Source organism: Pholis gunnellus, assembly GCF_910591455.1.
Source record: "Pholis gunnellus genome assembly, chromosome: 1".
Lineage (NCBI taxonomy): Eukaryota > Metazoa > Chordata > Actinopteri > Perciformes > Pholidae > Pholis > Pholis gunnellus.
The window spans coordinates 23827201-23845229 of record NC_136528.1 but is presented as its reverse complement, the minus strand read 5'-3'; the positions used below and the strand labels follow the sequence as shown (position 1 = coordinate 23845229).

General features: G+C 38.9%; 1 protein-coding gene across 1 annotated transcript in view; it reads right to left on the bottom strand.

Annotated features, from left to right (window-relative positions):
- Nucleotides 1-18029, bottom strand: part of LOC306702172 (ephrin type-A receptor 6-like) — a gene marked incomplete at both ends in the record, with an annotated part of 55639 nt that overhangs the window by 21373 nt on the left and 16237 nt on the right. Inside the window, 4 exons of the mRNA XM_079167721.1 lie at nucleotides 13862-14099; nucleotides 14220-14381; nucleotides 14487-14636; nucleotides 15300-15428. Coding sequence (XP_079023847.1) covers nucleotides 13862-14099; nucleotides 14220-14381; nucleotides 14487-14636; nucleotides 15300-15428 — 679 coding nt within the window. The remainder of the gene's footprint in view (nucleotides 1-13861; nucleotides 14100-14219; nucleotides 14382-14486; nucleotides 14637-15299; nucleotides 15429-18029) is intronic.

Sequence of the window (18029 nt, the reverse complement as noted above, 5' to 3'; positions counted from 1 at the left end):
GTGACAATACTACGAAAGGCCCGTCCTCACCTCAGCCTCCAGATACTGTATTCACCAAGTTGTGGAAAATACTCTGGAGCCCCACAAAAGAAAGTTGGTATTGTTTGTCTGGCATGTAAACAAAAAGCTATTAACATACAAATAATGTATTATGAAAATGCAATTATAGTCTGCTTTCAGACTAAAACCTCCTTCCACTTAACTGGTCCATTCTACTGACCTAAGTGTTCTGCAGTTTTCCGCCCTTACCCCGGTTTACTTTCCGACCTCATTACTTCCTCCAGTTCTCTCCTGTTTGACCTTTCCATTTCCTTTTTTCCCATCTATTCAACCAACTCTCCTTTCCTTATCTCTCCAATTTTCTTTAACTGTTTTGCTCTGCCACACATCTCACACTTTCTTGATTTTGTATTTCCATTTTTCTTCCAATATTTTTCCTTTTCCCATCCATCCTCCTGCTGTCCTCTGCTTCGCTCTTTCCCTTAAGGCTTATCAGAAGATGACAAAACCATTGCAGATTGCCTCCTTCTCCCCAGACTTATCTCAGCAGAGACAAATAAAACACTAACAGTGTGATTATATAATATTCTGGGGATCTGGGGATAATATTTGCAGAGTGTATGAGAATATATGTGTGGGTAGGGTAACAATTTCAAAATTATCAAATAAATATGCCAGATATAAGACGGTGTAATGAAATTCAATCAAGACTGCATGGCAGACAGCCAGAGGGATTTTATAATTTCAGCATTCTAATAATTTCCCCACAATACCTCCAAGTAGGGAGCCACATTTGTTTCTTTTCTTCCTCATATCATCAGAGACAGAGACCATATAACTTAAGTCTGTTGTTGTATGATGCATTATCACCGCTATAATCCTTCTGTTGATACAAGCGCTTTCTATTATACAGAGATTCATACTATACGTCGCACGAGTGATGTCCAGCCGCTACTTAGTATCTGGGTACTCCTTGTAAGAAATTATTGTTAGTGCATTGACTATCCTGGTAAATTGAAAGTAAATTGAATTAAATTGCTCCTTCTACTTATATTCATGTAGTAATGGAGATTAAAATTCAGTAGTTTTAGGTAGACTAAATCCCTCACATTATAAAGCGGACCAACTGATGCAGTATCTCTAGCATCTACATGTTTGTCAGCTTGGGAGACCTGTGGGAGAGTACAGGTTGAATGAGGATAAGACTTCCTACCTCAGGCTAGATTGTTGTTACGTGAGTCTACCCGAGGCTAGAAACTTGTTGGAGTACCATCACCAGCTCAGTTGTTCATTCAGTAGATAATACAATTCACTCTCTACCTAAATTCACTGTGTAGAGACCACCTGTAGAAGAGCAGCCTGTCACACCAGCCTGGAATATACTATTTTGAGAAAAGACAAGTCTTGATTACGTCTCGCCTTGTTCCCGTCCATCAGAGATTGATCTTGTTGAGCTTTGACCATCAAAATATTTCACCAATTACATTACATTACATTACATTCATTTAGCAGACGCTTTTATCCAAAGCGACTTACAATAAGTGTATTCAACATCGGTATTCAAGAGAACTACTAGTCACCAGAAGTCATAAGTGCATATCCTTTGCTAAACAAGTATCTAAGAGCATAAACCAGGGCAAACGTACAGTGCAGAAACAAACATACAATAAGTGCAACGAGCTAACACGCAATACAATAAGTGCAACAAACTAATACGATTACAATAAGTGCAACAAGCTAATACAATTACAATAAGTGCAACAAGCTAATACGAATAAAATAAGTGCAACAAACTAATACGAATACAATGAGTGCTAAGTGGAAGGCTCAGGGTAGTACTTCTTGAGCCAATGATGTTGGCTTAAGAAGAAGAAGAGATTCATTCCACTCAGCTTCGTGAGTGGAATGAATCTCATCTCTTGTTCCCAGCAATCTAAAACTATATCATGTTATCGCTGTCAATATAACTGCAAGCCCTAGACTGTCCTTGGAAAATACTCTTTTTTTGATTGGCTTTCAGGTGTTCATAAATTGTATATAAAGACACCTGAAGCTAAAAAAATATGTAAAAATTGCCAACCTCTTTTCTTTTTCTTTGACGGAAAGATTTATGAATGCTTCTTTTCACCACAGTGAGTTTAACCACCAATTCTGGCTTCACCTCACCACCAGATTTAGAGCTACAACTAAAAATGATCTGTTGTAGATGAATCTGTTGATAATTATTTGTATTCATTTGGTCAATGACATGTTAAGTTCTGAATGCCGGAGCTGCCGATATCTTAAAATTGACCATTTGGTCCAACAAACAGTCCAAAACTAAAACAAATATTCAACTTAAATCGTAGGGTAACAATTTCAAAATTATCAAATAAATATGCCAGATATAAGACGGTGTAATGAAATTCAATCAAGACTGCATGGCAGACAGCCAGAGGGATTTTATAATTTCAGCATTCTAATAATTTCCCCACAATACCTCCAAGTAGGGAGCCACATTTGTTTCTTTTCTTCCTCATATCATCAGAGACAGAGACCATATAACTTAAGTCTGTTGTTGTATGATGCATTATCACCGCTATAATCCTTCTGTTGATACAAGCGCTTTCTATTATACAGAGATTCATACTATACGTCGCACGAGTGATGTCCAGCCGCTACTTAGTATCTGGGTACTCCTTGTAAGAAATTATTGTTAGTGCATTGACTATCCTGGTAAATTGAAAGTAAATTGAATTAAATTGCTCCTTCTACTTATATTCATGTAGTAATGGAGATTAAAATTCAGTAGTTTTAGGTAGACTAAATCCCTCACATTATAAAGCGGACCAACTGATGCAGTATCTCTAGCATCTACATGTTTGTCAGCTTGGGAGACCTGTGGGAGAGTACAGGTTGAATGAGGATAAGACTTCCTACCTCAGGCTAGATTGTTGTTACGTGAGTCTACCCGAGGCTAGAAACTTGTTGGAGTACCATCACCAGCTCAGTTGTTCATTCAGTAGATAATACAATTCACTCTCTACCTAAATTCACTGTGTAGAGACCACCTGTAGAAGAGCAGCCTGTCACACCAGCCTGGAATATACTATTTTGAGAAAAGACAAGTCTTGATTACGTCTCGCCTTGTTCCCGTCCATCAGAGATTGATCTTGTTGAGCTTTGACCATCAAAATATTTCACCAATTACATTACATTACATTACATTCATTTAGCAGACGCTTTTATCCAAAGCGACTTACAATAAGTGTATTCAACATCGGTATTCAAGAGAACTACTAGTCACCAGAAGTCATAAGTGCATATCCTTTGCTAAACAAGTATCTAAGAGCATAAACCAGGGCAAACGTACAGTGCAGAAACAAACATACAATAAGTGCAACGAGCTAACACGCAATACAATAAGTGCAACAAACTAATACGATTACAATAAGTGCAACAAGCTAATACAATTACAATAAGTGCAACAAGCTAATACGAATAAAATAAGTGCAACAAACTAATACGAATACAATGAGTGCTAAGTGGAAGGCTCAGGGTAGTACTTCTTGAGCCAATGATGTTGGCTTAAGAAGAAGAAGAGATTCATTCCACTCAGCTTCGTGAGTGGAATGAATCTCATCTCTTGTTCCCAGCAATCTAAAACTATATCATGTTATCGCTGTCAATATAACTGCAAGCCCTAGACTGTCCTTGGAAAATACTCTTTTTTTGATTGGCTTTCAGGTGTTCATAAATTGTATATAAAGACACCTGAAGCTAAAAAAATATGTAAAAATTGCCAACCTCTTTTCTTTTTCTTTGACGGAAAGATTTATGAATGCTTCTTTTCACCACAGTGAGTTTAACCACCAATTCTGGCTTCACCTCACCACCAGATTTAGAGCTACAACTAAAAATGATCTGTTGTAGATGAATCTGTTGATAATTATTTGTATTCATTTGGTCAATGACATGTTAAGTTCTGAATGCCGGAGCTGCCGATATCTTAAAATTGACCATTTGGTCCAACAAACAGTCCAAAACTAAAACAAATATTCAACTTAAATCGTAGGGTAACAATTTCAAAATTATCAAATAAATATGCCAGATATAAGACGGTGTAATGAAATTCAATCAAGACTGCATGGCAGACAGCCAGAGGGATTTTATAATTTCAGCATTCTAATAATTTCCCCACAATACCTCCAAGTAGGGAGCCACATTTGTTTCTTTTCTTCCTCATATCATCAGAGACAGAGACCATATAACTTAAGTCTGTTGTTGTATGATGCATTATCACCGCTATAATCCTTCTGTTGATACAAGCGCTTTCTATTATACAGAGATTCATACTATACGTCGCACGAGTGATGTCCAGCCGCTACTTAGTATCTGGGTACTCCTTGTAAGAAATTATTGTTAGTGCATTGACTATCCTGGTAAATTGAAAGTAAATTGAATTAAATTGCTCCTTCTACTTATATTCATGTAGTAATGGAGATTAAAATTCAGTAGTTTTAGGTAGACTAAATCCCTCACATTATAAAGCGGACCAACTGATGCAGTATCTCTAGCATCTACATGTTTGTCAGCTTGGGAGACCTGTGGGAGAGTACAGGTTGAATGAGGATAAGACTTCCTACCTCAGGCTAGATTGTTGTTACGTGAGTCTACCCGAGGCTAGAAACTTGTTGGAGTACCATCACCAGCTCAGTTGTTCATTCAGTAGATAATACAATTCACTCTCTACCTAAATTCACTGTGTAGAGACCACCTGTAGAAGAGCAGCCTGTCACACCAGCCTGGAATATACTATTTTGAGAAAAGACAAGTCTTGATTACGTCTCGCCTTGTTCCCGTCCATCAGAGATTGATCTTGTTGAGCTTTGACCATCAAAATATTTCACCAATTACATTACATTACATTACATTCATTTAGCAGACGCTTTTATCCAAAGCGACTTATAATAAGTGTATTCAACATCGGTATTCAAGAGAACTACTAGTCACCAGAAGTCATAAGTGCATATCCTTTGCTAAACAAGTATCTAAGAGCATAAACCAGGGCAAACGTACAGTGCAGAAACAAACATACAATAAGTGCAACGAGCTAACACGCAATACAATAAGTGCAACAAACTAATACGATTACAATAAGTGCAACAAGCTAATACAATTACAATAAGTGCAACAAGCTAATACGAATAAAATAAGTGCAACAAACTAATACGAATACAATGAGTGCTAAGTGGAAGGCTCAGGGTAGTACTTCTTGAGCCAATGATGTTGGCTTAAGAAGAAGAAGAGATTCATTCCACTCAGCTTCGTGAGTGGAATGAATCTCATCTCTTGTTCCCAGCAATCTAAAACTATATCATGTTATCGCTGTCAATATAACTGCAAGCCCTAGACTGTCCTTGGAAAATACTCTTTTTTTGATTGGCTTTCAGGTGTTCATAAATTGTATATAAAGACACCTGAAGCTAAAAAAATATGTAAAAATTGCCAACCTCTTTTCTTTTTCTTTGACGGAAAGATTTATGAATGCTTCTTTTCACCACAGTGAGTTTAACCACCAATTCTGGCTTCACCTCACCACCAGATTTAGAGCTACAACTAAAAATGATCTGTTGTAGATGAATCTGTTGATAATTATTTGTATTCATTTGGTCAATGACATGTTAAGTTCTGAATGCCGGAGCTGCCGATATCTTAAAATTGACCATTTGGTCCAACAAACAGTCCAAAACTAAAACAAATATTCAACTTAAATCAAGCAAATCCACACATTTGAGAGGATGACATCAGCAAATATTTGACATTTTTGATTGTAACATTTCAACAATTATTGGATTATCAAAGTAATTTCCAATTGATTTTCTGTTGCATGACTAATCGATTAATGGACTAATTGTTGATCCATTTGAATTTGCTTTCTTTAGAGCTAATTTGTAGTCTGTCTATTTCACATATATATCTTAAAACTTGGTGGAAAAAGGTCAATACAGTATTAAATCAAGCAATGTTCAGTGGTGTTGACTGAGAGGACGAATGAGAGATGACATGCAAGGTAGTGAAAATGAAATATGCAAGAAGGAAAGATATACAAGGAAAAAACAATCTGCATAAAAAGGAGGACATAATTGAGTATAAAGATATGTAAAATGGATGAGATGAAATACTGACACACAGACAGATATCCTCGCCAAAATCGCATTGCTGCTTAGCTCCTAATGGGAAGAGTAATATGTCACCCAGCTTCCAATTGTTGAGGCACCTCAGTCACTTGGATATTACTTTCCTCCTATGTTGAGCTCCTGCCAAAGGCAACAAACACACAGATTCATTTGAATTTCCTGCTGCACCATGCTCTACAGTGTTCGCTGGCAAGATCACCACCAAAAAGCAATTACAATACTCATAGCACTATTTCTATCAAAAAGTTTGAAAACATCCCCCCCACACACACATGCACACAGGCACATAATGAGATCCAATTTGTACCCTATCAGCTGTTTGGCTTTTCGTCATGGAACACATTCTTATTCAAGGAGCAATATTGGCACAAAATAGGTATTCCCATTCAGAGCAAATACTGCTGTCGACAGATAACATACAACAATGAAGCAGACAGAGGTACGTTTTCACCAGTTAATAGCGTCAGGGCCAAAACCAATGATTCTTTTTTTTTATTATCAATTATTCCTCCAATTACTTTGTTGATTAATCAATAAATCATTTGGAGTATTACATGTCAGAAAATAGTAAAACATGTACATTTTAATTTTTATACTGCCTAAGGAGATGTCTTCATATGTCGTTTTTTTATTTAATCATTTATTCAATAGTCCAAAATTCCAAAGATGTTCAATTTACTTTCGTATAAAGAAAAAGCAAATCCTCACATTTGAAAAGCAGGGAAAAGTGAATGTTTGGCATTTTTGCTTGAAAAATTACTAAAATGATTAAGGAATTAATAAAGACATGTTTTTCGTTTTAAATTAATCAACTAATTGACTAGTTGTTGCTGCTTTAAATAACTTCATAGTCTTTTATCGACGAGATTGATGTAACAAGTCTTGATGATACATGATAACCTTTTCTACATTAAGATAAGAGATAAGATATACTTTATTGTCCTGCAAGGACATTTGTCTTGGGCTCCAATGTGAAATTCCATGTATTTGTACGCATACATGGCCCAGAAAGCTGATTCTGATTCTGATTCTGAAGCATCACACAAAACACTTGCCAGCGTCACAATCCACATGCACACATACAACATAGATCCAAAAATACACTCATGCATACACATGCTTAAATACACATGCCGTCAATAGTTACTTTAACCTGCTATTCTTTTTTTGGCCACTTGGAGGCAGTGCAACAAGCGCTACGTAAGACTGTTATATTATCAACTCTACACACAGCTCTGTATTGGTCTCCACCAACTAGACTACTAAGGGGAGTATGTGGCTCTTTAGCTGCTAAATGCTCCACTACTTCTATCAATAGTCACTAACATTGTCTGAGTGGTGATGGTAGTGTATAGTGGGTTTCTGAAGTGTTTTCGCTTAAAGCAGCTGTCTGCCTGCTAAAAACATTGCTAATAAGAGCAGTGAGTGAAACAGAAGAAATATTTCATGTGTTGTAAAGCCACGTTTAAAGTAGTCTTCAATGTACTCACAATACATTTCCATGGCAAATGTAGAGTAACCAGCCAAAGAGCTGCTTCTATGACTGTGTGTTTAAGTATCTCATTATTTTGACTTTCTATCTCATAATTATGACTTTCTATCTCATAACTTCGACTATAGAGATATTTTTATTATCAAGTCTAACTTTTCATTTTATTTTTTTCTATATATTTTTTTTAACTTTATTTTTTTTGTTGCTGGCGGATTCACGGGCCACATAAAATGACGTGGCGGGCCATCACGAAAGGTTGTAGTGATTACACTTTGGCATTGGTCAACAGTAGCACTTAAGAATGTGAGAAATTTGAGTTTAAATAGATATCCTACAGGGGCAAAGGAAGTTCATCAACTGCACATTTGCAGGAATTAAAGACATGCCAACCAAGAGATTTTGAATTGTTTGGGTGTGTAGAGTTGGAAGTTTTCTCTTGGCTTTACATTGTCAGAAACAGATGGAGCCAGGGACTATGTTTACCCTGGACTCTCAGCTTTGATATGCAGATGGGAAGTTCACAGAGAATGAGTGATGCTCTAGTCTGGCTGAGCTGCGTTAGAGGCCAGAGTAAACACAGTCCTTAATGGACAGAGGAGGGGAGCAGTGGCTCAGATACAGCTAAGAGAATGTATTGATTTCATCATTTCCTATTTCACTTTAACCTGAATTCAAGGTCACTAGTTTGTACTTTCTCTGCCTGATCAATCCTGTGTCTTGAGACAGCAGAGGTCATCAGTGAGCAAGCTAAGTTTTGGCGATTTCTGGAGAACTCTGACACGGATGGGTCAAAAGGACAAAGAGAAAAGGGAAAACTCTGAAGGACTTTATAGTGTGTGATTCTGAAAATCATTCATCTTCACAGTAAGAAGAGAAACTGATATGTGTTCGTATCGACTTCATAAAAAGTACAGGAGGTGTTAGCTGCCAAACTGATCAACTAAAAAGGTTTTGCTCAAACTAAAATATTTTAATTAATATAGAAGATTTTTTAGTTATTGCATAATCAGTTAGCTTAGTGGTAGGTTTTTGGTTTTGTCTATATTCATTCTGATTCAAATGAAATTCAAAAAGACATCTCTATTAGCTTCCCCCACAATTCACTGCCTTCTTTTGAATATAATTGTGTGACGAAAGGGCTTGGCGCAAATAGCATTAGCACTATGATGTTGCCTTATCTAGGTCATGATATAACCAGCCTATCTCTGAGTAATCCTCTTGTGGCTGAGACTGAATGAAAGGAATAAAATAATAAAACACTCGATTGAGATGTCAAAACAGTCTGGCAGAATGCTATTGGGGTGGAAAGCAGGGTTTGATAAGAGATGATGCCTTTGTTTAGGCAGCTGGGAGGGAAAGATGGACGTGTTCGCGCAGAGCTCTGCTTATATTTGAGAGCGTTGGGGTTTTCCCTATTCTCTCTCACACTCTCTCGCTCTCTCTCTCCCTCTTTTGCTCTTTCCCCATGCTGCCTCTCAGACAGCTTTGATCACACTACCCTTTGAAGCAGTGTTCCAAAATGAAAACGAGGAGAAAGCAGAAGTCACCCCAAGTTCATGCCTAAACTTCCTGAACTACTTGCAAAGTGCACATCTTCATTACAGCACAAGCTCTGCAAGAACTATGCAAAATATTCATTAAAGGCATAAATCATTAATTGCAAGGCCATAATGCTTTGCTACTATCGATCACCTCTTCTAAGCGAATGTTAATGAGTTCAAAGATGCAGTTTGAGAATGGCTCAGCAGATCAAACGCGATAGAACCCGACTGTAACCAATAGAGCAGTATCTCTGGCTTTTCTTTACCCAAGATGCTACAACAGTATTTCGAAGAACGGTGAATCTAAAAAGGAACAACCATTTTGGGAAATATGCTTGTTTTCTTGTTAGACATAGTGAGACAATAAGTTCATGTCCAGTGCAAAGATAACTTTGGGAAATGTTTAGTAGACACAGAGACTGGACCGCAGAGGAAACTGCTGGTCTAGCTTCATCAAAACTGAATACTGTTGGCCTCATAACAGTTTTTATGTGTTATTTACTTGTTGTATTTTGCTGACATGCTGTACATGCAGTAAGTATATGTGTAGGTGAGTAATTCATCACCATAACAGAGATTGTAATGTAGCGACTGGCTACATCAGTCACATAGGTAATTGTGTACAACTCACTAATTAATACCAGTATGGCCGCTGCATGTGATGACATGCCCTCTGAATTATATCATGATTGTTGTGGACTCTGTAGTTATTTGTAGTTTGAAATGAATTCCAAACTAAACTTTAGGTGCATTTACTCAGGTCAGCTCATGATGTCTGCTGAAACTGATTTGTATGTACTGTACGTATATTCACATACAGTATTATTGTGTAGCATTAAATTCTTGGGATTATATTACAATTATTTTACTGCTGACAAAACAAATTGTGTGACTGATGACTGTGATGGGAGCTGTGTACTGTTAGTCATTATAAATTATCCAGCTAGCTTTACGAGGTTAGAATCAAGACTAGAGTGGCAATACTACTTGCCGTCTTGGAGACAACGAATACCAAGAGTATTTGTGAAAAATATTTGTGTAGGACAATCATCCTCAAATCTCCTTGAAATCAGTTCCAGTTGGGCAACAGGATGATATATACTGTGAGACGATAAAGATCGGTCAACTGTCGGAATTTTTGCTGTAGCGTTATTACTTTGATAGCTGTCCGTTCTCTGGTTGAATTCGACCATTGTGGACTGTGTTGCAAATCAACAGCAGAACTGGTTTATTGGCAATATTAGATCTGTACATGATTTTTACATAAATGTGATGCAATAACTTCTTCAGCTGCATATTTTCCTGGATTATTTGAAAACAGACATTCCGATCTGGTTGTTTAATCCATGAGCAGTTTCTAAATAGGTTTTAAGCAATATATATATATATATCAATATTATCACATAAAATCTCCTACAGTCAACTTGAGGTGTCTGACAACTTAGCTTTGTCAGTTCAAAGAACGTGCAGTACATATGAGTGAATAAATAGACAAGCATACATTGTTTTCCAAATGTCCAGTGGGTTCCTGCTACATGAGTTACCGACCCATTCATTGTAGCGGCTGCCAAGATCCCCTAGACACTGTTGCAGCTACAGTACAATCGAGAGCAACTACTGTCAAAGGGGAGGAACAGGGAGAATATAGATGCAGGACATATACGAGGGACACCATGAGAGTGCTGCTCCTAAGCTGCCGTCTCATCAGTAATCTCTTCTGTATTGTTTAACTACATCTCTGAGATGATTGAGAGCAAGAGAGAGAAAGGATAAATACGAAGCACAGAAAAGAGCAGGAGATAAAAAGAAAAATGACACCCGCAGAGCAAATAAAGGAGATACAACAGCCTGCCCTACATATCAACTGTGCTAATGACTGTTAGAGTTCTCGCTGTAATAACCTGAGTAACCATATCACCACAGGGGTACTACATGAATTTCACCCCAACCAGCTGAGACTTCTGTAAGTCTGCAAAATGTAGCAAGTAATAGGAGGTGCACTTAAATTGTAATCATGCAGTGTGGCTCCATTTACCTGCCTTAATTACAACAGCAAGTCTGAGCTTCGTAAATGAAAGAGCAGGTTGGGGGAGTTTAAAAAAAGACTATAGGTGCAAGCTAAATTAGCTGTGAAACTAACAAATGAAGGCAATTAGCCAGCTAGCCCCCAGTCTGTCTGCACAGTCTAATTGGGAAACCAGGCCAAAGACTATCTGGAACAACTCAACAGTTTCCTTAACATTTTCTTAATCCGTTTTGCTGACGAAAGGCCATCTTTTGATAATGCTGATACAACTAATTGGAGAAGAGGCATCCTAAAAAAAGCCTTTCACAGAACCACATGTTATGGTATTTATCAAAGTTGTTAGAGTGTTTATGTAAATGCTATGTGGGTGAATGTTTGCATTTATCTACCACAGCATGATATTTATCAAGACAACAACTGACATATAAACAGCAGAAAGCCTAAACAGCTTGATATTTTAAAAAAAGACTTTCCCATTTGAACCAAATAATTTAAATAGTCCAGAAAGTTCCTCCTTATGAGAGCCATTTTGAAATGTCAAATGAAAATCCTCAGTGACATACACTACTCTCTTCTTATCCACATTGTTTAGGGCAGGGGTGTCCAAACTTTTTTCAAAGAGGGCCAGATTTGATAATGTGAAGATGACCAAGGGCCAACAGTCCCTGCTGACATTATTTTAAACAATACAAGTTGCCTATACATACACTATTATTTAATAATTATATTTTCAATGACACAACAAGGATAATTTTATTTTAAATATGATCTTTAAAATGTAGCAAGAAAATTAAGTGATAACACATTTACTTTAAGCAAAAAACTAATTTATTATTCAGTTATTAATCAGTATTTCAGCTCTGGTTGAACAGCTGGATAGTTTTTTCAATCTATTATTATTATTATTAACCTTTTATGTAGACAAAATCCATTGAGAACGAGGTCTCATTTTCAAAAGTTTGTCATTTAAAAACAAAGATAGCAAGAGTAGCGAGAACCATCGACTGTACAAATAAAGTGATTAGTTTTCATTGAACCCCGTTACTGTATTAACTTCCACTGTTACTGTAAATCTGTTAGAATTGTGGCCTATCTTCTATTTGCAAATAATATGCATTCAATCCAGTTCAATTATTTAAATTAGAATGAAGAGTAAAGTAATAGCTGTGATCTATACACACCTCTGCATTAGCAACCTGCTGAAATGAAGATACAGGCACCTTAACCCTCTCTATCATTACTTCAGGGCCCTGTTGGGACCGGAAGTACCCTGGCTGTTGTCATCACAGTGAACAGTGTCTGGCAGTGTGATGAGAGGGCACGTGAGCCCTTGTTACTGTAGTTCATCTCCTTGGAGCAGAGGCAGCATTTAGCATACCCTGCCTTATCAATATTTCTAAAACACTGCGACAGCAGGAAGCTGTACTCACGTCTGTTTAGAGTAGACCTCCACCTTTATCCAGGCCCAGCTCCACCTTTATCCGGGCCCAGCTCCACCTTTATCCAGGCCCAGCTCCACCTTTATCCAGGCCCAGCTCCTTCACATCTCAGCCCTGCATCAAGCTGCGCTACACAAACAGCGTCCTCTCCCTGAAGCTCTTTGACCTCATCATATCATCAGTATCTGGGCCTCATCATCGTGGTCTTAAAAGTTATTGTCACCACGAAATCATCCTCATTCTACTTTGAGTTAAAAAAAACAACCTGCCAGCAGATCCGCCGGTGTTCCGGTTTAACGTTAACGAGTGACCGCGTGAACTGAACCGGGCATGTTTCATCGCGTTACGTTTTTTTTCCTCCTAAATCGCGATAATGACGCATGTTAACAAACAAAGTTCCGCATGCAGTGGACGTTATCCTTAACCGAGCAAGTCTGAACTGTAACGGAGGGGGGGTTTTTTCGGTGAAAAAATATGAAAGCGGCGGCCCTCGGTATCGACTTTCCTTATTTTACTTGCCGTAGCCATGACAGTTGAAGGGTCAGAGACAATTAAAAAAAAGTTACAGTTACAGAGTGGTGCTGCCACCATGCGGTGAAAAGAGGAATTGCATGTTGAATTTGTATGATTTATTCATTCCGTTTTGACTGTGCTGGCGGGCCATAAATAATACATTTTAAGACAGAAGGCGCGGGCCGTATAAAATCTGACCTCGGGCCGTGATTGGCCCGCGGGCCGGACTTTGGACATGCCTGGTTTAGGGTCTCATATCAGAAAAGGATGGTGATGAGACAGCAGCAAGAGTGAGAATTAAAAGGGAGAAATGAAAACAGAGCAAATAAAGGGACACAGAGGGAGAAAGGAGGGGCATGTAAGTGAAGCAAAACAGAGTGGACAAGAGAGGAGAGAAGATGATGAGAGGCAGGGGGTGGAGCTGTGAAGAGATGAAGAACGATTGAGAGGATCAGACAAGGATGCAGGATCTTAGAATGAGAGGAGGGAATAGCAGTTCTGTAAACTCAAACTGCTGCAGATGACTGGGGAGGCCCTGGAGATCTGTTTTTGCAATGCCTTCTCATCTCGTCTCCCCATTTCTCTCTCACCATTTGATTCCTTCTCTGTATTTCCAGCTTTAGTTCACTGTTGTGCTCTAAAATGAGTACAAACACAAACACACTCCTTACCCCGGCAGTGGCCATCCATCTTCTCGTGGCCAATACTACAGACACAGTGGCCCAGGGGTACCAGGGGTACCAGCCAGTCTCCATCAGCACCACAGTACAATTTGGGTGTGTCCCTCTCTTCTGCATTCTCCACACATGCGCCCCTTACTTCCACCAGAGAGGATGAGTCCATATGTGGCACCGTGTCAGGAAATGATGCCAGGTTCCTTAAAGTCGACGTGCAGCGTTTGTAGAACACCTTATAAGAAATGGAAAAACAGGAAGTTGAAGTACTGCCAGTCTTGTGAAAGAAATAGAATTGACAAGTTCACAACTGTATTTCATGCAAACATAAGTTGCACCGCCTCTGTTCACTGACATTGACAGACACGAGGGCAATACAAGCTCCCACATCCTGGAAGGCCAAGTAGAAGCCCCTCTGTGTCACCGGTCCCACCTCCCTGACCTCGGTATTGAGGCGGAAAACCTGATGTCCAAGATCTGCCAGTGTAAAACTCTCATCTGCCGCTATGGTGTCCACCTTGAAGCCAACAACAAACACCTTATTAGCAAAGTTCCTTGTTACTGAATCATACCAGTAGCACAACAGGGAACGTTTTTTCATGATGCGGCTCCCATAACCAACCTTGGCATAGTCAGAAGGCCTGAACCGTGTCCCTGCAGAGAGCGGTTCTTCTGTCTGCAGGTAAAAGAGGTTGAAGGTTTCCTTACAGGTACCAGACACCCAAGGAATGGAGTTGCAGTCTCTCAGTGTGAAACGCAGCTCCACATATACCTGAGTTAAAATATAGATTAATTAATAAATCATCCCGAGCTCATTTAACATCTTAAATATAGGCCTATTAAACATTTTGCAGTCAGCTCTACCTATTGCTTGACCAATAGTAGGCTTTTTGTTTACATCTTATACAAAAATCATTTAGGTGCAAGCATCAGAACAATTAATTAATCAATAGAAAGTAATTAAAATAGTAAAAAAAAGACAGCAAAAAACTACAAACAATTAATAGTAAAAAGAGTAAAATACAACCCACGAAAAAATGTAAAAGTGCACATTAGTCATTCAAAAATATCACAAGACAACAGTAGCACAACCAGGCTACTGCTGTCTTGTCTTGTCACTCGTCTTCTCACTAACAGTAGTTAGTGATACAGCTCAGTTTCAGACATAATGAGTGACAATCCAGTCAATGTGCAAAGAAGAAATACTGCACCATCTTTGATTTATCATGCACTGTTCTGCATTGACTTCAATGGAATCTTCTCTATCAGAGTGAAATCATGAGGTTTTTTTCAGTACATCTGTCTGCCATTTTTACCCTGACACTTTGCCAACCTGGAGACAATGTCACAATCAGGCCTTGAATCTACTACTTCATTTGATTCAAATTTCTTGCAAAGTAAAATGTGTCTTAGGGAAGTGATATGTGGTCCAGACCTTCTGTGCAGCCTGCCGCTGGATCCATCCAGACCGTAGCCAGTTGTTCTGGTTTGGCTCCATTACGTTGCAAACCTGGAAGGTGTGAATGGGTCTGTTCTGCTCATCCATCTCTGCGATAACATCCCACTGTAACAATACAGGAAGCAAATATTAATACATTTATTAAACTAAAAGTATTTAGTGAGTAACATTGTTGCATACAATCTAAAAAATGAATACTAGATGCCATTATCATGTGTCATTTGAGTGAACTGATCCTAAGATAACCGTAATTCGTTGATTGGCGTGAGTGACTACAATTGGCTGTTATTCTGTATGTATTATATTAGTTTGTAAAGGGCTACAGATTAGTAGAAAATGTATTAGTATTGACCCTACTGTATGTTTGGAGCTTACAATTCATGCAACCATGAATGATCTGGTTTTAGATCCATTCCATAAGAAACCATCTATTGCAGGTAGTGAAACTTAATTTCTATGAAAACATGACGTTGAAAGACACCGAGTTAGTTTCACCAATGTTTTCAAGCTGTTGCATCAGCCAGAGGCTCTCATTTGTCTGCTCCGCTTTAACGGTGTGAGGATCGGAGCTTCAAAAGCCCTAACGTGTATTGACAGAACTTCGTTCTCACAACTCCTGTGGCAACAACTGGGCAGCTGAGATTGTGTCAGTTACACAGCTGGATATATAATTATTACATAATTATATCTCAAGAGCATGAGATCCATGGGAGAACTTGTGTGCACTTTCAATTTGTTGCATGCTGTAATTTTTTTTTCTCCCAGGAAACCAAGGGGAATTCATTTCCTAAGCTATGGTTGAACCAACCATAGCAACCTTTCAAACAGTGCTTGTTTTGGTTATGTCTCTACAGTATTTACAGTATTATTACAACAGTAATACTCACAACAGCTCACTCTACATTGTGATCAGGTCAGCTGCAGTGACAAGTTTGCAACCATCACTATCGTCACTTATCAGAGACGGGATTCTCCAAAGGATGCAGCCCACAGAGGGGGTCCTTTTTCCTGGTAGTTAACAAGGATCACTCAAACGCTCCATTGAGCAAGTGATGGTGCACAATGTATCATGGTATACTGAGGGCTGTAAAGGCCACATGAGTTAGCAAAAGAAGGCTCCATATCTTGACCACATTTGGAGAAATCCTCACTCTGGGACATCATGTCAGCCTATCACAATGGCTTTGGTCTGGAATTGCTGCCTTTCCAGGATCCATCCCCTAAATTTGGACAGAGCTACTGAATAGATTTTACATTAAAACCTTCATTCCGCGGGGCCGTCCAGATGGGGGGCACCTTATATAAATGCCCCTAAACTTTGGCGTTTTCATGAAGAAAAAGCATATATCGCCGCATTTTTTCGCCGGTAAAAGTTCAACGGACTTCCTGTCTAACATATTCGTCATTCTTTTTCCTTGGGAGGGGTATTTTGAGCGAGGGAGATGGGAGGAACCTTCTCCCTGCTTTCGGAGCATCACGTCACAATTTACGGAGATTTGCTGATTTTGACTGGCTAACAGTACTGTCAGTCATTTTCAACAGGATTACTCAATTCTATTGGCTCTAACAATTCAAGGGAGGTGTGTACCATGGAGCTCGACCAATGGGTTCGGGAGATATTGCCACGCGTAAATATAAAATAGCTAGCAAGACGAGAATCGCGATTACGCACGCTACCACAGGTACGCACAGCACCTTGCCTCCCTTTGTCTCACAGCACCTGCACGTTGTTGACTCGCCGCTTCCGCCTGTTTTTGCCTCGCAGCGAGCTTTTTTTAGCCTCGTTTTTACGGTTTGTTTGAAGACGTTGGCATTAAATTTTACGAAGATGTCGAAACGAGGAAGCAAGACACGTTTCACCGCGGAGGAAGTCCTGGATTTGCTCCACGAAGACCCCAGTAGTCAGTTTATTCCGGCTGATTCCTCGTCGGACGACGAAGACCTCGTGTTTTCGGCCAACACACAGGACTCCTCGAGTGACTCGGATTACCATCTTCCGTCATCTGAAAGGTATGGATTGTCTTATAAATGTTATATTGATCGATTTATTGATCGATTTATTGTTGTGGAGTTTGCGGTCTTTTTAGTGTTCTCAGGCCAAAATCCTGGCATAATCATGGTCTGCTTGTAGTTTGTAGTGTTGGGGGTGTGGGGTGTGTGTGTGTGTGTGTGTGTTCTTTTTTTTGGGCATAATGGACAATTGTGTAAATAATGTAAATAGTTTTTTGGTTTTGTGTGGTTTTTACAGTTTGTATTGTTACAAATGTTTACAGTGAAAATAAATCTGTTCCATTTGGATTCAATATTCAGTTGATTTGTGTGTTATTTTGAATGGGAAAAGATGGATGTCTGGTTGAATTTACCCCCAAAAAAGCCCAAAACTGCTGTATTGGGATGTATTGAACACCATTAGTAATATACAAGTGAAATATGTAGTTTGGTACATGAGAAAATTCAAATGGCACACATGGTGCCCGAATGTGCCCGAATGCACATTTTGGAAACCTCGCCTAAACTCTCTGTACTAAAATCTCTCTCATGATGTTCTGCTTCACTTTATCAAAGTCAAACTTTGCAGAGAGACTGCTAACATGTTGTGCTATGATTTGTGAGAGTTTTTAGGCTAGCCAGGGCCTCATTTCAAGAAAATAATGACAATAAAAGTCCTTTTTTTTTCAGGCGAACCTGAAACTTTTCATTTTGAGC